Source organism: Alexandromys fortis, unplaced genomic scaffold (genome assembly GCF_014885135.2).
Source record: "Alexandromys fortis isolate MF-2015 unplaced genomic scaffold, M_Fortis_MF-2015_v1.1 scaffold_26, whole genome shotgun sequence".
Taxonomy (NCBI): domain Eukaryota; kingdom Metazoa; phylum Chordata; class Mammalia; order Rodentia; family Cricetidae; genus Alexandromys; species Alexandromys fortis.
The window spans coordinates 7,695,067-7,715,955 of NW_026067894.1; the positions used below are offsets into that span (position 1 = coordinate 7,695,067).

The window sequence follows — 20,889 nt, forward strand, 5'->3', positions numbered from 1 at the left end:
CAAAGTTTCTCTGTGGCTTTGGAGCCTGTCCTGGAACTAGCTCTGTAGACCAGGCTGGTCTCGAACTCACAGAGATCCGCCTGCCTCTGCCTCCCAAGTGCTGGGATTAAAGGCATGCGCCACCACTGCCCGGTGCAGCAAATGTTCTTAATGGCTGAGCCAACACTCCAGACTACTGAATCTTACTTCTTTATGCTTTTGTAGTGCTGGGCATCAAACCCAGGACTTCATGCATGTTAGGCAAACACTCCATGACTAAGTCATATTCTTAGGCCTCTTGCTATTATTCCCTCCCTCATCTCCCTGACTCTCTTACCTCCTTTATTAGATGGGGGGGGGCAATGAGCAACACCTGTCAAGGCTGAAATCTGGGCTTGGGCACTTCTACCACAGCAACAGCCACCACATGTCGAGGGCACCCTCTGGGGCACCTGACTAAGCACTTTTCCATTTTGTTCTACTGAGCCTGAATCTGGGGAGCCTGGACATGATGAGGAACGAAGTGTGAGAGATGGCACAGAGTTAAGAGCAAATACCGCGCTTGCAGAAGACTCAGATTCAGTTCCCAGTAGCCATGCTGGGCTGTTTACAACCACCTGTAGCTCTGGCTCTGGCGGATCCAATGCACTCACATGCCGACACCCACACACAGATATACACATACACATAATTAAAATAATAAATCTTTAAGAAGAATAAATCATAGAGGCTGGAAAGATGGCGCAGCGGTTAAGAACATGGACTGCTTTTCCAGAGGACCCTGGTTCAATTCCCAGCACCCACATGGCAGCTCACACCTGTCGGTGACTCTAGTTCTAGGGGATCCGGTACTCTCACACAGACAGGCATGCAGGCAACACACCAATGCACAGGAAATGAAAATAGATAAATTATTTTTTAAAAAGTAAATCATTACTAAATTATAAACAAGCATTTCTATTTCACCAATGAGACTTAAAACTCTGAACAAGAGCTACCCCTTAGCAGTGAGACTTGCACCCCAATCCTAAGAGCTTAGTCACACTCCAAACTCCCCATAGGTATGTAAAGGCTTACATATTTATCTGATAATTAAGGCTCTAGTTTGGTGGTTAATCTAATTTTTTTTTTTGAGACAGGGTTTTTCTGTGTAGCCCTAGCTGTCCTGGAACTCACTTTGTAGACCAAGCTGGCCGTAACCTCACAGAGATCCACCTGCCTCTGCCTCCCGAGTGCTGGGATTAAAGGTGTGCGCCACCACATCCGGCCCTTTTTAATGTGTTGAGATAGTATCTTGTGTGTAACTCTGACTGTCCTGGTAGTAGTTATGTAGCCCGTGTTGGCCTCCAGCTCATATTAACCCTACTCAGCTTCCCAAGCCAAGCGAGGGGAATTATATGCTTGCACTGTCATGGCTGACTGGGGTTCACAGTGAGGTTTGTTTGTTTGTTTGAGACAGGGCCTCAGGTAAACCAGCCTGACTTTGAACTTTCTTTGCCACCAAAGAACATCTTGAACTTAACTTTTTCCTAAGTTACATTCAGTGTGTGAGTGTGCATGTGTATGCAAGCGTGTGTGTGCGCGAGCGTGCGTGTGCATGTGTTCGTGTGTGTGCGCGCGCGTGCGTGTGTGTGTGTGTGTGTGTGTGTGTGTGTGTGTGTGTCCCACGTTGGGCATGAGGAGGTCAGAAGACAATTTGCGGGAGTCTGTTCCCTCCTTGCACCACATGGGCTGAGGAGACTGAGCTCAGGGTGTCAGGCTTGACAGCAGACCTCCTTGTCCACACACTCATCCCCCCCCCCCCAGCCATGACCTTGAACTTTGAACTTCTGGTAGGATTATAAGCCTGTACCACTCTGATTATCATAGTGCTGGAATGCGACCTAGGGTTTCATACATGCTAGGCAAATACTCTACCAACTGAGGTACATCCCAGCCCTGGGGTTCACCTTTAGAAGAACCCACCTCAGACCTTAAAGAACAATGCACCCATAACCACTCATCTCCACACAGCACAAGGCAAGGCTGTTTTAGGCTTGAAGAGTCCAGGACTCACCCAGCTGGATCAGCCCCTCCTCAACTCTGTGAGCCTGCCCCAAGAGGGCTACACTCTGAGTGAAATAGGTCCACTGTCCTAATTCTCTTCCCCCCATCTCTACCTCCCTCCTTCCTGAAAGAAACCAGAACTTTGACCTGTTCCGTGGCCCCAGCCATGAGTCAGGTTTTATGAGGGGCAGAGATGAAAGACTCAGAGGCCCGAAGATGCCTGACTCAATTCCAGGACCACTGGTGGCTACCACGGCGTCTAGCATGGAGACCACGGGGCCCCCTGGCAGCCTGTGAACGGTGATGGGAGGGTTGGATGACTCCCGAGACTTCTCCAACCAGAGTGCGTTGTGAGAACCGACACACCTAGACACCCGAGGCCTGAACTCGGCTCCTCACAACAGCCCAACCCGATCCTCCCACCTTCATTGAAACCTTGTCCTCTCTGCTGGGATTCCCTGTAGAACTTTGTCCCTCATTCATTCTGCACTCCGCGCTCAGACTCACAGAGTCTTCTCTCTGTCTCTGTCTCTCTCTCTTTCTTTCTTTTTTTTTCCTTTTGGTTTTTCGAGACAAGTTTCTCTGTGTGTAGCTCTGGCTGTCCTGGAACTCACTCCATAGACCAGGCAGAGCTCGAAGTCACAGAAACCCACCTGCCTCTGCCTCCCGAGTGCTGGGATTACCCCTCTCCATTTCTGAGTAACAACCGCTATCTTCATCCCCCTCCTGCCCCTTGTCGCTGATGGCAAAAGGCAGAGCTTGAGTTATAACTCGCCCATGGGGCCAGATGCCGGTCAAACTCACCCAAAGCTAGTTTTCTTATGAAGGTGAAATCACAGAGTCCACAGCTAAAGGTCCAGATGTCTGGAAAGTCCCATGGGCTTCGGCAAAGTCTCAGGACAACAGCTCAGGGGAAGTTGACTCCGGCCAGCCCGGAGTCTATTGATGACTCCCAGCAATCAGTTCCATGCCTTTCTCAGCCCAGCCCAACCCTGGGACAACACCCCCTGATGGCCATTCATTCCTCAGGCATGTGGTCACAGCTTATGCCTGCATACTTCTAGGGACAGGGAGGTCACCTCCTGACAGTTCACCTGCCCCATCCCTGGACAGTCATGACTGCTAGAATGCCTATACATGTGTTGGAATGTGCCTGCCTATAGCTCCCCATTTTTGTCTTTGTCTGCAGACACACCCCAGTAACCTAGCTACTGTCCCTGCAAACAGAAGTGCTTGTTCCCAGAGCCCTCTCATCTCAAGGGCCCCGAGTTCACAAGTGGATTTGCCAGCAAGGTGACCTATGACCTCTAAACAAGGTGTGTGGGGATGGGAAGGGAGAGGCTGAGGAGTGAAGTGGGGGGGGGAGTGTGGGAAAAAAATCTCATCTAACCCAACAAGTCCTGGGATTCTCTCCGCTTACCTGTGAGTCACCCCCAAACTAGGCCAAACCAGTCCACAGGCCCACATGCTGCCAAACACATGCTACATCAGACAGGTATTCACAGAGCCAAAGACCCGGCACATAACAGAGCACAAAAATACACAGACACCCACCTAGACAAACACAGCCAGGAACGCGCACCACCACACGCATGGGCACACACCAAGAGACACAAACACACAGAGACACCCCGCAACACAACAGACAGGCAAGCCACATGCTCTACCACGAAACACACAGACACCATAACACACATGTGCACGTATCCCCAGCACATACCCATTTAGTTTACAACCACGGACAAGTTCTCTCTTTCCTGCCCTTGAACAGGGATACGTACTCAGTGCACACATAGCTTCTACAATCCCACTTTCTGCCCTGGCTGTTCTCTGCCCCTTTCCCTACATTAGTTGAGAACCTTGCAGCAGAAAGTGGACACAGAAGGACAATGTCCCCAGGGGGGTCACCCTCCTTCATTTCTAAGTGGATTACAGATTCCAGTCTCTGTTCATCTAGATTGCAACCAACCAGAACCCCGTGTTCCCCAGCCCACCCCACTATCTGTTCCCCGCTTCTCTCTAAGCCCAGCTCACCTCCCACCCCGTCACCCTTTTACAGGCTGTCTTCCCATGCTGGAGTAACCTGGCAGCTCTCAGGGCCAGTCTGAGCCACCCATGTCCTCCTGGCACAGAACCAGGCACACCAGCTCCTACCCAGGGGGACCTGAGTCTTCATGCTTTGGTCTCTATTAAGGGCACTGTCAGATCCACAGTGTGTTCCACACAGCAACCACAGGGCCATGCGGAGCTCTGCACAGCCACAGAGGCCTCCTTACAAGGCAGGTGGGGGCCGGGGGAGGATGGCCAGGGCATAGACAAACCTGGCTTTGAATTCTGACTATCTAGTTGGCTTTAGGAAAGAGACTTATCCTTACTGAGCCTCAGTTCCCTGATTCTCCAATTAGCTGGGGGTAATGGAAAGCTTAGCCCCTAGTTAGTGAATTAAATCAAATTATTCATAAAAAAGACCAGCCACTGATGGCAGGTGCCGCCACCGTCAGTAGGAGTTTCTCAGAGGCCACTTTGGTGGCGCAGGACTCTTCCCTCGCGAGATCCCATGTTCCGTCCTCAGTGAGTTCTGAGGGATTTGCACTCCACCCCCTCCCCAGCCTACCAGGCAGACTCACTTCAACACAAATAAAAATCTAAGCTTGGGAGTCTTGGCGCCTCTTCTTAGGCTGCCGGCAGAGCCAGGTGGGATAATTGCACTGCCAATGGTGTGTAATTATTAATAAGCATCCTGCATTTTAGCGGCCCAGCTGAATGAGGTTCAAAGCATGCTCCCTCAGACACCTCCTTCTTCCTCATCTCTGACTGCCATACCCAACTCTCTGGGTCAACAAAGCAAGACCCAGAGAAATTAAGGAACCTATGCCTGGGTACCCAACACCTTGTCTAGAAGCCCATTCCCAGGCTGGCTCTGTGATCTCTTGCAAAGAATCCACGAGTAACAGCAGTTAAGGAAAGGAAGGTTAGCCTGAGTAGCCCATCCTCTCTGTGAAGAGATTTCCCCTCCTGAGGATGGGCAGAGGAGGAAGGCAGGGGTGGGTTATAGGAGGCATACCTGGGAGTGCGGGGGTAAGGGGAGAAGCAGAGAATCGGGAGCGGACACAGAGTTAGCTCACTCTCAAGGTATCAAATGAATGGGAATCTCAAGCCTGAGAAGCCCAGAAACAAGATAGAGGGACCCAAGCAGGGGTTGCCACCCCAGGCCACCCTCCCACCATCATGTCCCTCAGGCACCAGCCATTATTTACCTGCTGTGTGGGGATCCGGGCTCCCAGCCCTCTCTGAGCTCCTGCCGGGCCTTGCTTCCCTGATGCTGTGGGACACTCAGCCGTGGCTCCTCAGGCAGGTTGATTGGACACTCGGTGATGGGGCGGAGTTCCTGGGGAGGCTCCTGCCAACCCCTGGATTCCTCGGGGCCACAGGGGTGGGGATCTGGTCTGGCCGGTTCCTTACCCTCCTCCCCAGGTGTCTGCCCGCACCCCTGCAGGGTGACAGTGATGTGGTAGCGGGTCCTTTTGACACTGGGACCAGTACATAGTGGCTCTGGCTCTGGCTGGGCTGGCTCTGGGGTGTCAGGACTGCCCTTTGGCCTTGCTTCTGTGAGAAAGGACACCGGGTGGGGCAGTAGGGGTGCATCTTCCAGGTTGCTGGATGTCTCTGGCCTCAGCAGAACCTCTGGGGTGCTGTATTGGGGGTTCTGGCAGGTGTCCCCTGGGGATCCCTGTTTCAAACAAGAAGAAGCAGGGTCCAGGCAGGAGGGATGACCGACACCATCAATGGCTTCCGCAGAGCCTGCTGGTGCTGGGCACTCATGCTCCATAGGGCTACAGGAGGCCAAGTCACCGGCACTGCCCACGGCTGGCCTCTGTAGCCTCCCCAGGGGTTCGCTTCGTCTTCCAGAGATGTGCAGTCGCTTCTGACTCCAGAAACTACCATGGCTCCTGACTTGAAGGTCCCATTCTGAATGGCTTTTGCTTTGGACCTGGTGGGAAGCAGAAGCAGGGACGTAGTGACAGGGACTTGGTGATGGCATCTCCCCTCTGGAATCCAGGTACCTCTGGCTATTCTTGGTCAATCTCCTTGACCCACAGGAAACTGAGCAGGACTCTCAGAGCTAGAAAATGGGGCAGGACCCTGGCCAAGTCTTTGCTCTCCGATTTTACTTACACAGAAAGTGAAGCCTGGAGAAGACAGTCATACGGCAGGGAGGCAAAGTCTCCTTACCCTCAGGCATCACACTGCTGCCCCTGTGGATAGGGACGGTTGCCGGACCCAGCCATGCCTGCCCTTCCTGAAGCTGCCTCCCAATCCTGTTGCTGCTTCCTCAGAGTGCCCAGCCTCTGGCCCTAATCTAGGGATTAGGGAATGTGTGGGCATACCTGGCATGACTGCACACAGCCTCGCCAGCTCCCAGCCACCAAAAGGCCTGCACCACTTCCCTTAAACCCTCCCAGTCCCAAGTTCCCACAGTAGACCTGGGAGGGTGCATATTGGCATTGAGAGAAATAAATACAGGGCGTGAGAGAAGCAAGGGAGAGCCCCCTATCCCGGTGCCAAAGAGGGGGACAATTCCTGGCCCATCTGTTGTTCTCCCTGGGATCCAGCCTGGCTGGTCGTGGGAACAGAGGGAAGAGGGTAAGGATCCCAGGCCAAAGTGGACACTGGCCTCACACTACCAGTTTTCAAGGATAGACTTGTGTCCTTGGCATTGGGAAAATCAAATCTAGGAACAAAATCCCACCTAGCAAGGGTGATTTTTTTTTTCTGCCCATCATCTTTGTTTGTTTGTTTCAAGACAGGGTCTCACTATGTAGCTCTGGCTATCCTTAACTATGTTGACCAGGCTAGACTTAAACTCACAGAGATCTGCTTGCCTCTGCCTCCCATGTGCTGGAATTAAAGGCGTGCGCTACCACTGCCAGGCTTGATTCCATTATCTTTAAGTAACTCATTTATGAAATAGATATGACCTCTCATTCCCCAGGGATTAGACACCCGGAGACACCGGAGACACGAAGATTGTGGAGGCAACCTGGGCCTGGACCCCAGCTCCACCATGCTAGTGGAGGTAAATCACTCACATCTTCACGTCCTGATATGTGGGAATGTAAACTGAACATCCCACTCCTGGGGTGTTACGTGAATGTTTCGAGTACCCAAGCACAGGGGAGCTCAGTTATACAAAGAGGACCAAAGCGGGGTGACTTGACTGCCCCGAGTGACTCTAGGGGTGGGAGGTGTCTGTCCCCCAAAGGGAGAACCCCGTCCCTCTCTCCTACTTATGGTTCAGGTCCCCGTTGCAGAGAGGGAGAGCATCCAGAAGGCCAAATCATAGGCCCTGTATCACATCTGTAGGACTAGGTCAGGAAATAAAGAAGAGAAGGCCATGAGGAATGAAGGTCAAAGGCGCTGGAGGAGCAGGGGGCCCTGAAAACAAGCCCTGTGACAGCTGTGCACCTCCCCAGCACCCCAGAACTACATGCACACTTTTACTTATTGTTTAAACATTTCGTCTTTTTACTCATTAAACATTGATTTTTATTCTTAGGTTATGCGTACACGCATGTGTCTGTGTGTAGAGATACATGCAGGTATCCGTGGAGTCCAGAAGATGGCATTGGATTCTTTGAAGCTAAAGTTACAGACAGTTGCGTATCGTCAGATGTGGGTTCTGGGAACTGGTGTCAGGCCTTCTGGAGGCAGCAGTGCTCTTGACCACAGAGCCAGCTCCCCAGCACTGAACGGACACATTTTTGACACCCAGACACTGTTGGCCTCCTGCATCTATTACTGAACTCCTCCCCACAGTTATGACAGAGGCATTATTGTCTTGTCCCCTTTCGCAGAGAAGGGGAGAGATCTCCAGGGTCACACAAGGCAGTGGAAGCAAAGAGGGAGCCCCTAAGTCTAGGTTCCTCCCCCTGCCCAGCCCTCCAGAGCTCTTGCCCCCAACCTCCTGCCATTTGCGTTCATCCTACCTTGAGGCTGACATTGTTGTTGCTGCCCTGATCCTGAGCAAGGTCAGGGCAGCTCTGGCCACCCCAGGGCCTGGGAAGGAAGCACAGGGAAAAGAATGAGCAGAATCCTGCTGTCCCAACACCTGGCACACAGACGGAGTCTAGCAGCCCCTCACCCACCTAATCCAGGGCCCACAACTCGGCTGCATGAGCCACTGAAGCCTTTGGAGAAGGTTTACCAACAGCCTCCTCTGCTTCCTTCACCACTTCCCCAACACACACACATAAACACACTCACACACAGACACACACAAACTCACACACATGCACACTCAACATGCAGACACACAATGTCACAGAGACAAATATATACACTGTCAAACAAACAGGCACACTCACACACACTCTCTCTCTCACACATACACACAAACACACACAGATAAGATACTCACATGCAGGAACACACACACACACACTCACATGCACACACACACACACACACACACACACATTCATACCACAGGGGACAGTGCCCAGATGACTTCAGTGCTTCACGTTTACCAAGAGCCTCCAGGTGCCAGGCTCAACCCTAGGGTCTGTGCCTATTGGCATTAGAAAAATATCAGTGCCTAGGGACTTCAGATGAGAAAAACAGAGGCACAGAGAGTCAAAGTCACTTGTTCCGGGGTCACACAGCTAGTGAGCTTTAGAATACGGTCAACATGACTATCCTACTGCAAAGCTTGATTGGATGTTGAATTAATGAGAGAAAGATTTACAAGTGTGTTACCAACCCTCTGCCCCTCTCGCGAGTAATCAAGGATCAGAGGCCTGTTCAGGGCCCCATTCCCACGGCCGGTAAGAGCGGGGCCCGACTGTATTCACAGCAAGCATGTATCATCACGCGGGCCCTGCGTTCCTGTTCCTGCCCTCCTCACTCCTGACTCACCCGAACCCCAAGCCAGCCTCCTCGCTGAGTCTGGAGGGGTGTAGGGAGAACCTATCAGGCCTATAAGGCAGGGTTCTGCCAGACAGGGTAAGGGAGAGGGTGTGTCTTCCAGGTGGGGGTGGGCAGAGCCCTGGCAGGGTGTGGGCACCCCAGGGCTCTCAGGCTTCCAGGCACAGGGTGGCTGGGCCCTCCCTTCTTTAGGGTGAGAGAGCAACACAAACCCCTCCCCTCTGCCCCCACCACGCCCTCATCCCTCCTGGGCCAGCAGGCCCGAAGACAGCTGCGTCACGATAAGATCTGAACAAATTGCCCAGTAACTGCACAGACATATAAACACCCAACACCCAGTTTTGCCAGCACACCCACACGCTCTGTTCACGCAAGGCCTATGAGCTCCAGGGGCCTCTCTCAGATCTTCACTGCCCCCCCTCCCCGTAGCCAACAGGCTCAGCCATCCACAGGATAGGCTGTTCTCAGACAACCCACCATGAAGGGCTCAGAGAGGGGAAGGAACTCGCTCATGTGACTCAGGCAGCAGGCAACTGTGGGTAGCAGCCTACCATCATGGCTTTCCCATCTGGCCACCTCCATAGCAGCAGAGCTCTTGGAGAAGTTCAGCCAGCTAAGGAGCATGTCACAGCGTCACCTCTTCCCAGCTGTGTGACTTTAGGTAGGTGACCTCACTTCTCTGAAACTCTTCTTCTGGATCTGAGTCACACGGAACACAGGCCTCGCAGGGCCGCTGGGAGGGCTGCTTCAGATTATTGGGAAAAGCAAGAAGCAAGGGGCATATGAAGGTTGGTGGTGGGTACAGTCTAGAGCTATCTCTCTAGGATTCAAGATGATAGAGAGAAGCCTATGTGTGGCATCTGGGGGCAAACACAGTACAAAGACAGCTCCAGGACCTGCCAGACTCACAAGGGCCAAAGAAAGAAACATTGACCTGTGAGGTGAGAACCAAAGTCCACATCGGGCAGCAGGAGGAGGTACTACTGGGTGGGTCAGTAAGCAGCTTGCCTGACAGGAAGTTCTCAAAGTTGCTTAAATTAAAAAAAAAAAAAAAAAAAAAAGCACAAGGACCTGTCCAATGTAATATAGCATATTTGTAATCCCAGCACTTGGGAGACTGGGCGGGAGGCCTGTCACAAGTTTGAGGCTACTCTACATACATATTACGACATGGGGATACTGTATTTTCTAAGACAAAAAATAAATAAAAAAAAATAAAAGTCCACAGAGAAATCCCACAATTCACAGATTCACAGATCCAAATCATGGCACATCGTCACATATATTTTTGTGCTCTAAGATAGTCACATGCTGATTTGAACACTCATTGAACTTTAATACACAGTAATCCCAAACACATACCCCTAGGCCAGGGACGCCCCACCCAGCCTTTCTCCACCTCCCCTCACCTATCCGGGAGTCTGGTCTCCTTTGAGATCTTGCCCCTGCGCTCCCTTCGGCCCCCTAGTCCAGTCAAGAGCCGGACCAGGCGAGCCCCGAAGCCCTTGCGTGGCTCTCTCATGGCGAGATCATGGGGCTTGAGCCGGCGGGGTGCTTGGCTGCAGGTGCCACCCGGATCCGCTGTCCAGGCAGAGAAGCACCACCTCCGGCCCGTCCTCCTGAGCAAACAGCAACCTCTCTCGCAAGGGCCGCGGGCGGGGAATGATCCAGAAGTTGCCCGGTCCCTGGGACGCAAGTGCACCTTCAGGGGACCTTGAACACCCCAGGTCCTAGTCCAGAGCACTCCCACACCGAACCCCTTCTTTCGAACTCTGCTCTCTGCTCAGTCCGCCCTGCAACTTCACGCCTCCGTATGTCGGAGGTGGGTTTGTGTGAGCACTCGAGAAGCGGGACCAGAGCAAAGACGAAGGAAGTCTGGGACCCGCCGGGGCCTGGGAGCTGGACCGAGCCTAGGGAGGTGCACGGTAAAGGATCTGAGCGCGCGCGGACAGGAAGCGGCAGACTCCTATCAACAGGGTGGGGCCAAGTCCGCGGGCTGGCATCCCCGCGACCCAAAGGTGTGACAAAGGTGAGCCGAAGCCCACCTGCCATCGCCTTAGGGGCTACCTAGGAGGGTTCTCTCTGTCTCGGTGCCACCCACCACGTGGAGTGGGACTGTCACTCCTTTTGGAGATGAGGAAGCTACAGGAAACCAACGGAGGCGCGACTGGCGCCCTCTGCCGCAGGTCGGTCAAAAGAACCTCACAGTGGCTAAATATGAGTCTTTCTTTGTAGCCTTCCTTTATTGTGGCTCTACCCTGATCCTCCCGGGCAGTTCGATTTCCCACCTTATGACGCCTGGCTCATACGTGGAGGAAGGGAACACTTTGCACATCTGAGGGGATCCCGTGGAGATTAGCCACCGGTGGGGCTGTTACCCCCACTCTTTTGCCGGTTCTTCCCTGTCTGTAGTCCTAATTGGCTGAATACCCCTTTGCTCTCTGGTCCTGGTATATCAGGGACCTCATGATTTTGGATCATGAGAGGACAGGAAAATCTATCTGCGTCTCTTTCTCACCCCCATCCCGTGGAGATGGCAGGATTAGTAACACCAGCTGACCTCTCTGCGTTGGCTGTGTAGGAACTGAATTAGAAGGTGTCCGGAGCACATGGACAATCGGAAAGGTGTTGGGTTAAGGCATTCAGAAAGGAGGGCAACGTGTCCTGTGCTTGGACTGCACACAAATCAGTTCTTGCTTCATTCTCCCGTTACTTCCAGGTGCTCTTCGTCCATCAGCCCAGGCAACTAACGCGGCTGATCATAATGGAATGGCTCTAGTCCTCCTGCCTGCGGTGCCCCTCCTCCCACCGAGGACACTCTGCCTTCCTCCCGTCCTGAAAGGCCGCACTGTCCTCTGGAGAGATGAGATGGAGGGCTCAGCCCCAGATAGATCACAAACAAGGAGTGGAACCCAAACCCAGCCTGAGGCGGTTGGTTGCATGTTCCTACCCCACACGGTCTGCGTGCCCTGCCCTGCTCCCAGGTGAGCGGACGGGATCTGGCAGGTGCACAGGGGACATTTTCCTCCATTAGAGACACTCAGGAGGTCTTCACTCAGCACTGGGAGAATCTTTTTTTTTTTTTTTTTTTTTTTGGTTTTTCGAGACAGGGTTTCTCTGTGGCTTTGGAGCCTGTCCTGGAACTAGCTCTGTAGACCAGGCTGGTCTCGAACTCACAGAGATCCACCTGCCTCTGCCTCCCAAGTGCTGGGATTAAAGGCGTGCGCCACCATCGCCTGGCTGGGAGAATCTTTTAATTGCCAACACTCCGTTCCCAGAGCAACCCTAGCCCCACTGCTCAGGCTGGCTGCCCTTGCTTTCCCGAGGACACTGAAGACACCTTGAGCTTGTACACATCCCAGCCCGTCTTCTCCGATGAGTCCTCCACGAGAGCTAGTGCTCCTTGATGCCACTGGGCAAGGCAGGTGAGAGAGGTGAGGGGCAGGTGGGGGTGGGCCAGGCTACAGGGCGAAGGAGCCTGCAGCCTATGGTGCAGCTTCAGATGGACACGCGGGGCGAAGCTGCTGGAACAGACGTTGCACTGAAGGGGTTGGGCACCTGAGTGCAGGCGGAGGTGGGTCTTCAGGTTGCTGGAGCTGCTGAAGCGTTTGTGGCATATCTGACAGAAATGGGCACTCACGTCATCCTCGCCCTCCAATGGGCTCAGGGCCTCTCTCCCCATCCCACCCGTCATGGGCACACTCACCTCCCTGTCAACTGCAGACCCAGAGGCTTCTCTCCCAGGGCCCACAACAGGGCACACTAGAGCCTGGCAGGTGGGGGCTAGCATTCTCCTTTACTTCCTGTGTGACTTTGTATAGCTTCCCCCTGAGCTTCTTTCTTTCTCTGTCAGTTATAGACGAGCACTAATTCCTAGCCTCATTAGTTAGGGAAGCCCGAATAAGGTTAATATCACTTAGATATTAGCACTGGGCGAGTGCAGCATCGGGCGGGTAGTCGACATCTACCCCGGAGCTGGTCAAGCCAGGAACTGACTGACCTTGCCTAGTCTTCCCAAGAAGCATCACTAAACCCCAGCAAGAGAGCAGGGACTCAGGGGAAGGGAGCCTCTAGCCAAAGTCGGGAGGAGAAGCTAGGAGCTGAACAGAGGTCTGAATTCATAACCTAGACTCATAGCCACTACAGTGCTCTCCTTTCTGCCCCTTGGAACAGGAAGAGATTTCCCCACCTCTGCCTTCCCAAAGAATGAGGCCAGACTCGAGGAGCTGCATTGATCCAATTGTTTGCCTATTTGGATATTTCCTATCTGCTATGGCTCCTTCAACTACCCAGGGAGGCAGGGGAGGGGGTGCATGCTCCAGGACCTTCAACTTCGTTACTCTCCATGCACAGGCGTGCAGCCGTGTTTTCTCCTCCACATTCCAGTGGCCTGCCTGTGCTTGAGCATGCATGCATGTGTGCTTGTACATACGCACGCACGCGCGCGCACACACACATACACACACACACACACACAAGCTCTTGCCACTAGCTATCTTCCCACCTTCTCTCCATCTTTACTTACTCAGGATTTGGGAAACAGAGGCCCAGGAGCCATCCCTCCAGGGACCTAGAATTCCTCACCAAGCTGCAAGGGAAGAGGGGTCTCACCCGGCACTGGTGGGGCCGCTCCCCGGTGTGCACCAGGTGGTGCTTCTGTAGGTGGGCCAGCTGGGTGAAGCTCTTCTGACACAGGGCACACTGAAATGGACGCTCTCCACTGTGCACACGCAGGTGGACCTGGAAGAAGTATTGCCAGCTGCCCGGAATGTCTAACAGGGCTCAGAGTCCACTCCAAATCTCCACCCAAAACCCTCCGCAGGACCCTTTGTTGTCATCCAGGACTTATCACTTCTCTCAGACATTAGCAATACCCAGGGCACTTTCATTTTTTGGTCTGCTCTGTAGCAGAGATTCAGGAAGATAGATAAGGGGTACCCCAGGTATCCCCTTGAATAGCTCCTTGGGGTGCAATTCACAGACCAGCAGCATCACGTGTGACCTTGGGAGTATGCTAAAAAAAATGCAGAGTCTATGGGCTGGAGAGATGGCTCAGTGGTTAAGAGCAATAACTGCTCTTCCAGAGGACATGGGTTCAATTCCCAGCACCCACATGGCAGCTCACAACTGTCCATAACTTCAGTTCCAGGGGATCTGACACCCAGAGCAAAACACCGATGCACATAAAATAAATACATTTTTAAAATGCAGAGTCTAGAGGCTGACCTCTATGTCAGCTGAGCCATCATCTCTGAGGCTGGAGCCTGGGAATCTGCAGGTTTGCTAGCCCTCTGAGTGGTGGCTTGAGGTTTGTTAAGGCTTAAGCAATCCTTCCTTGGAGGATACAGTAAAGCTGTCTCCCCAGTAACCATATCCTACACATAGCTTGTGGCTACCAGTGAGGGGCCCCTGTGGGCATCCCCTGCTAAATGATGTACATGAAGACACCTGCAGCCCCTGGCCTGATTTGTGGGATCCCACTTGAGAAAGGTTGTAAGACTGTGGTCTTGAGTCACCAAAACCTACCCATTCCTCCTCTTTGATCTTCAAAAACAAGAAGGAGGCTTAGTCGGGGACCCAGAGAGGATGCTGTCTGGGAGAGAGCTCAGTAGTTGTTGCCAAGAAACTGAAATCCAAGCTCTAACCCACTAATCAACAGTGTTTACCTGTCTACTAGGGACCTCAATTTCTCGTTTTTAACTTAAAGTGATCTCACAGACAGTCTCTCAGGATGGAAGAGACTTTGACATGCACACACCACCCTTTATCTTTTTGAGATGGGGCCTCCCTATGTAATTCTAGTTGGCCTGGAACTTGATATGTAGACCAAGCTGGCCTCAAACCCTCTCAGATCTGCTTGTCTCTGTCTCCCAGGTGCTGGGATTAAAAGCCACCACACCTGTTTTTTTTTTTAAAGTTTCTTTTTGTTTTTTAGATGGTGTGGAAGTTTGGATGAAAATGGCCCCATAGAGCCAAGCAATGGTGGCACATACCTTTAATCTCAACACTTGGGAGGTAGAGGCCAGGCTGACCTACAGAGTGAGTTCCAGGATTGCCAGAGCTACATAGAAAATACCTGTCTCAAAACAGAAAAGAAAAAAAAAAAAAAGGAAGCAAGGAAAGAAGGAAGGAAGGGAGAGAGAGAGAGAGAGAAGAAAATGGCCCCCTAGGCTCATGGAGACTGACACTATTAGGTGTGGATTTGCTGGAGTGGATGTGGTTTTGCTAGAGGAAGCGGGTTATTGCGGACAGGCTTGGAGGTCTCAGAAGCTCCAGCCTAGTCAGTGTGTCTCCCTCTGTTCCTGCTGCCTGAGGATCCAGACGTAGAACTTTCGGCTACCTCTCCAGTACCTGTCTGCCTCCATGTTGCCATGCTTCCTGTATAATGGACTAAACCACTGAACTGCGGGCCGTGCCCAGTTAAACGCTTTTCCTTATAAGAGTTGCCGTGGTCACAGCAATAGCAACCCTAACTAAGACAGGAGGAGTTTCGTTATATTGCCCAAACTGGTCTTGGATATCTGCTGGCACTCTCTTGCCACGGTCTGCTGACTGACAGAGACTAAAGTACGCTCCACCAAAACCAGTGTTCAGCTTATCCTGGATTTCCGCCTGGGTGAACCTCAAGACCCTTCGGCCCTAGGAGGTTCCCGGGAGTGGCTTCCAGACTTCAGGAAAGGGGAAAGGCAAGAGAGCCCTGAACCCGGAAAGGTGATACCTTGAGGTTGGAGAGCTGCCCAAAGTTCTTGCCACACACATTGCACTCATATAGGATTTTCCCATTCTTTTTCTTCAGCGGGTAGGGCAGGGTTACGACACCGGCCTGAGAGCCTGGCTGCTTTGCAGGAGCTGCCACGCCAGCCCGTCCTGGAGAGAAGGCTGAAGCATCTCTAGAGCTCCGGCTCCTGACCTGGGGGTATAGGGTGTGTCCAGCACTCTGGAAACCCCCCGAGTAGAGCAGCAGGGGCTTCTCCTGGGTGATATGGGGCCCAGCTCCATCGGCTGTCATAGGCAAGCTGGATGCAGCCACTATGGGGTATGAGGTGTCTGGGGGCACCATGAAGAGGTATGGACATTGGGCTGAAGGTAGGGCCCCATATGTGAATAGGTAAGGGGGAGGCAGGAAAACTGGGTACTCGGGAAAGACTGGGCAGATGTAGACGGGGAGTTGCTTGGAGATGATGGTCGGGGGAAGCCAGGGCCAGCAGGTCGAGGGACTGGGGCTCTTTCTGTCCAGCCTGACATCTGGGGAGGAGCTGGTGAGAGGCGGGAGGGGTAGGCAGGATCCTCTTTCTGGTGGGTTTTCCATCTCATCTCTGCTTAGTGGATCCTTGGTTATGAGTTTCTCACTGTCCATAGAGTCTCCGTGCGTGCCCGGTGACTGGTGCTCTGAACCAGAAAGGGAAGATGATCAGGCCCCCTGCAGTCTGGACTGCACATCTGGCCCCCCGTAAGCCTGCCCAATGATGAGGCATCTTGGGCTGGGCACGTCCCTGTGGGACTCAGTTTCCCCACTGCTACTAAGCCTGACAGTTTTAGGGAGAAAAAGCTGTATAGGCAGCTGGAGAGGTCAAGATTAGCTGAAGTTTAAGGGAGAGGCCCCAAATTAAATATATAAATTTGGATGCTATGGGTTAAGAGGAGGTCACACAAGGGTCCCAAGGGGCAGCTGCTGAACACACAACTAAATTTACATTAAAGTACGTTTAATAAAATGTTCAGTTCTCTGCTGGGCATGGTGATGCATGCCTGTTATCACAGAACTTGGGAAGTGGAGGCAGGAGGATCAGGAAGGAATGCAATGGCAGCCTTAGCTGCATAGTAAGTATGAGGCCAGCCTGGGCTACATGGGACCCAATAAAAGTGAACAAAAAAATTAAAATAATAGGGGCACCAAAATGGCTTAGCAGGTAAAGGTGCTTGCTACCAAGCCTGAGGACCCGAGTTCAAGCTCGGTGGAAGGAGAGAACTGACTTCTGCAAGTTGTCCTCTGGCCATCACAGGCATGCCTATACACAAAACGAACTAACTAATATAAAAATAATTAAAGCCCGCTCTAGCTCAAACATTCTAGGTCAGCAGTTTTGTTACCCCCAGCCTGATGATAGACTACAGCAGCTGCTATGCTGTTGTCTTGAAAGGGCCATGGGCAATTCTGGCCAGAGCGCCAACCCTAAATGTAGCAGGAAAGTGTACCTGGGGCTCTATCCTCACCAGTGACACAGAGTCCCAGTTCCTGCCCCATCCTAAATCCTGTGTCCCATTCAACACCCCAACAAAGCTCTCAGGTCCAGTCCCAGGCCCCAGACTCACTCATGTTTGAGACGTCCTCGCTGAGATCCCGTGGGGTCATGCCCAGGAGTGTCTTCTGCAGGACATAAGGTCTGAGCCTGTGGGCAGGCCAGCAAGGAAGGTTTAGCTGGTGCCAGAGGCAAGGGGCACATCCAACTGGCCAAGGACAGGTCATGAGTATCCATTTTGTCTAGAAGTGGCTGAGAAGTGTTGATTAAGAAGACCCGAGAAGCAGGAAAAAGGCCCGAGAACCAAGGCCTTAAGAGTCTCTTGCACGGACTCACCCCCGGTTTGGTTTTTAAAAGGAAGACGCTAAACCGTGGCCACCCACTCACCATCTCTTCGTTCAAATGGTTCCCTTTCCCTCCTCCAAGGGTTTCTTTCATTGACCGTAGACTGTCCACTCCCCCCTGTTTAACTCACCCCACTCTCCCTCGACACCCTAACTCCTGATCGTCCTGGTGTTCACCTTTTGTGCTGTTCTGAATGGGACCAAAGGAAACTTTGGAAAATCCTCATTCAAGACAGCAAAGGCACAGGATGCTTCTGGCCCCCACTAAAGTCCAAGGCCACGGTCATCTACACATTGTGTGGTCTTTCCCTTCTCTTGCCTATAGGACAATCCGAGCCCCTAAAGCAGGTACACGGGGCCTCTGGCATCTCTGCCTGGAGCAGGAAGGGGAGGGTCTCATCCATCCAGGCATTCCACCCTTCTGTTTAATTGGGCAGACATTCTCAGGGAGATGGGCATGTCTCACCCTCCACGGGTATCCAGGTGGGCTGTGAAGGCTGGCACAGCACTGACACCCTTGCTGTGGGGTGCGGCTGGAAGCAGGTCCCTTTCTTCCTGGCCTCAGAGTGTCTATGTGAGACGTGGAGGGCACGGGGCTGGAGATGGAGCTGAGTTGGCCGAGTGCAAGCCTCGCACGTATAAGGCCTTGGGTTTGATCTCCAGCGACACATAAACTGGGCACAGTGAGAAACACTGTACTTCCAGCACTTGGGAGGTAGAGGAGGGAGGAGCGGGACTGTAAGGTCAGCCGTGGCTACACAGGGAGGTCAGGGCTAGGTGAGACCTTGTCTCAAAAAAAAAGTAAAGAGAGGGCCGGGCAGTGGTGACACTTGCCTTTAATCCCAGCACTCAGGAGGCAGAGGCAGGTGGAACTCTGGGAGTTCAAGACCAGCCTGGTCTACAAGAGCTAGTTCCAGGACAGGCTCCAAAGCAACACAAAGAAACACTGTCTCAAAAAAACAAAAAAAAAAAAAAAGGAAAAAAACAAAAAGAAAAAACAAAACAGCCAGTGGTGGTGGCGCACGCCTTTAATCCCAGCACTCGGGAGGCAGAGTTCGAGGCCAGTCTGGTCTACAAGAGCTAGTTCCAGGACAGGAACCAAAAAACTATGGAGAAACCCTGTCTCGAAAAATAAAAAAATAAAGAAAAAACAAAACAAACAAAAAACCCAAACAAATAAACAAAAACTAAAGAAAAAAGCAAAGAGAAATGGGTAAGGTCCTAGCTAATGTGTGACAACTGTCTTAGTCCTGACACGTCAAAGCCAATGACACTTCCCTGGAAGGGGCAGAAAGAATATTAAATGAAGAGCAAAGTCTTCATGGGCGCTCTGAGGGAACATTCTGGATTCCTCAAGGCCACTGAAAACTGGGGAAACCTGCTTTTTCCATAGAGAACAGGACCATAGCAACCAGAGGCTCCCACCATCCAGGCTCACCCAGGTAGCGTTTCTGGGGAACATCAAATCAGGGTCTTGTGAACCTTGGTTATTCCAGGGTCAACTCCCTCATCAGCGGTGAAACCCTAGAAAGGGAGAGCCCCAGGTGCCATCTGCCTAGACTGACAAGAAGATGCCCCCGTGTTCAGCTGGCTGGCTGCCAGTCAGAACCCGCTGCTCTGGCATCTTCATCTGAGGCCACAAGATACAGAGGTCAACTTAGCTAGGCAATTGTCACCCCTCCCACCCTAAGAGACCCCAAATGCCCCTCAGATTCTAAAAAAATTCTCAGTCCAGTGTCTCAGGCCCCCAAGACCCTGCCTTTCCCTCTCCCCACCCCTGTCTCAGGTCTCAAATACCGTGGCCTGGAAGGCATGAGCTGGCCATGTGGGCTCCTCACCGGGCTCTGCAGCAGCCCTCTCCGGCTGAGAAGGAGGCTGGGCAGACAGGCGGGCAGTCTGAGGCCCCCGGGGGTGTGAGAGATGACAGGAAGATGCAACATGTTTGAAGTTGCCTTAAATGGGCTTCCAGGAAAGAAGAGAGGGTACAGAGGAGGCTGCCAAGGCCCCCTTTGGTCCTAGGGCATGAGCCGCTTGTTTGGATTTTTTTTTTTTCTCTTTTTAAAACAGGGTCTCAGCCAGGAAGTGGTGGCATAGTGGCCTTGAATCTCAGTACTCGGGAGGCAGAGACAGGAGGATCACTGGACTGGAGGTCAGTCTGGTCTATAGAATGAGTGCCAGGACTACACAGAGAAACCCTGTTTCAAAAAAAAAACAAAACAAATAAACAAAAACATAGAGAGAGAAAGAGAGAGAAGAAACAGGGTCTCCCACAGCTAAGACTGGCCTTGAATGTCCAATCTTGCTTCCTGTTTCCCCAAGCAATAGTATTAGGGATGCGTCACCACACCCACCACACCAGGATAGGGGTGTGAGTTTTGACTGTGCCTGACTGCCCCCCTCCCCAGCCTCTATTGATAGAGTATGTTGCTATTGTTGTTTTGAGACAGGGTTTCATGTGCCACACTGCCTTTATAGCCTGGGCCTGCACCCGGGTATCCTCCTGCCTTCACCCCTTAAGTTCTGCGGCAGTAACCCTACACCTCCACAGCTGGCCTTCTGGGCAGAGTGAGGCCAAGGCTCTCCCACTGAAGCCTTTTACCATGGGAACCCACGTAGCACTCACTCTGACCAGAAGAAGAAGCCACAGGGTTGCTTCAGAGTCTTCCAAGCTGCTTAAATCCCCACCCTTTAAAAATGTTTTTACTTTGTTTTATGTGTATGGTGTTCTGCCTGCATGAATGACTGTGCCCCTTGTGTGTGCAGTGTTCAAGGATTGCCAGACAAAGGCGTCAAAGCCCATGTAGGTGCGGGGAATTGAACTCGGGTCCCCTGGAAGAGCAGCCAGTGCACTTATCCTCTGAGCCATCTCTATGCCCCAACCACTACCACCATCCCCTTCTTTTCCTTGCTTTGTTTGTTTTAGTCTGGTTTTTCAAGACAGGGTTTCTCTGTACAGCCCTGGCTGTCCTGGAACTCTGGCCTTGAACTCAGAGATCTGCCTGCCTTTGCCTCCAGAGTGCTGAGATTAAGACCAAACGTTACAACCACCCTGCCCTTTTCTTGCTTACTGAGCAACACATCTTTTGTTACCATTTCTCACAGAGGCCCAGCTGTTGCTGAAACATGCAATTTCTATATGTAAGTTGGGGCAAAGGAATCAGCAACAGGTGATTGTGGACATTAAGTTTGTTGATGTGGGGGCTTGTTTCTTTAGGCATTTTTTTTAAATAATTTATTTTTATTTCATGTGCATTTGTGTTTTGCCTGCATGTATGTCTGTGAAGGTGTCAGATCTCCTGGAACTGGAATTACAGACAGCTATGAGCTGCCACGAGGGTGCTGGAAATTGAACCCAG

General features: G+C 52.2%; 2 protein-coding genes across 5 annotated transcripts in view; both read right to left on the bottom strand.

Annotated features, from left to right (window-relative positions):
- Crybg2 (crystallin beta-gamma domain containing 2) overlaps window positions 1-10,969 on the bottom strand; it is a 34,196-nt gene extending 23,227 nt beyond the window's left edge. For 3 of the 4 annotated variants that reach the window (XM_050155080.1, XM_050155071.1, XM_050155062.1), the window contains exons 1-3: window positions 10,359-10,969; window positions 8,013-8,082; window positions 5,283-6,016 (exon numbers count right to left, since the gene is read on the bottom strand). In XM_050155080.1, the coding sequence (XP_050011037.1) occupies window positions 5,283-6,016; window positions 8,013-8,082; window positions 10,359-10,471 (917 nt within the window). In that variant the 5' untranslated portion in view covers window positions 10,472-10,969. Of the gene's footprint in view, window positions 1-2,829; window positions 2,973-5,282; window positions 6,017-8,012; window positions 8,083-10,358 lie in introns of those variants that run through there. The other variant, XM_050155091.1, reaches the window with a different exon arrangement.
- A 22-nt stretch (window positions 10,970-10,991) lies between these two features.
- Window positions 10,992-19,473, bottom strand: Znf683 (zinc finger protein 683). The gene is made up of 5 exons (XM_050152573.1): window positions 19,331-19,473; window positions 17,263-17,339; window positions 15,668-16,338; window positions 13,561-13,689; window positions 10,992-12,568 (listed from the first exon to the last, which is right to left on the bottom strand). The coding sequence occupies exons 1-5, from the start codon at window positions 19,471-19,473 to the stop codon at window positions 12,248-12,250; spliced, it is 1,341 nt and encodes a 446-aa protein (XP_050008530.1). The 3' UTR covers window positions 10,992-12,247.
- Between the last annotated feature and the right edge of the window lie 1,416 nt (window positions 19,474-20,889).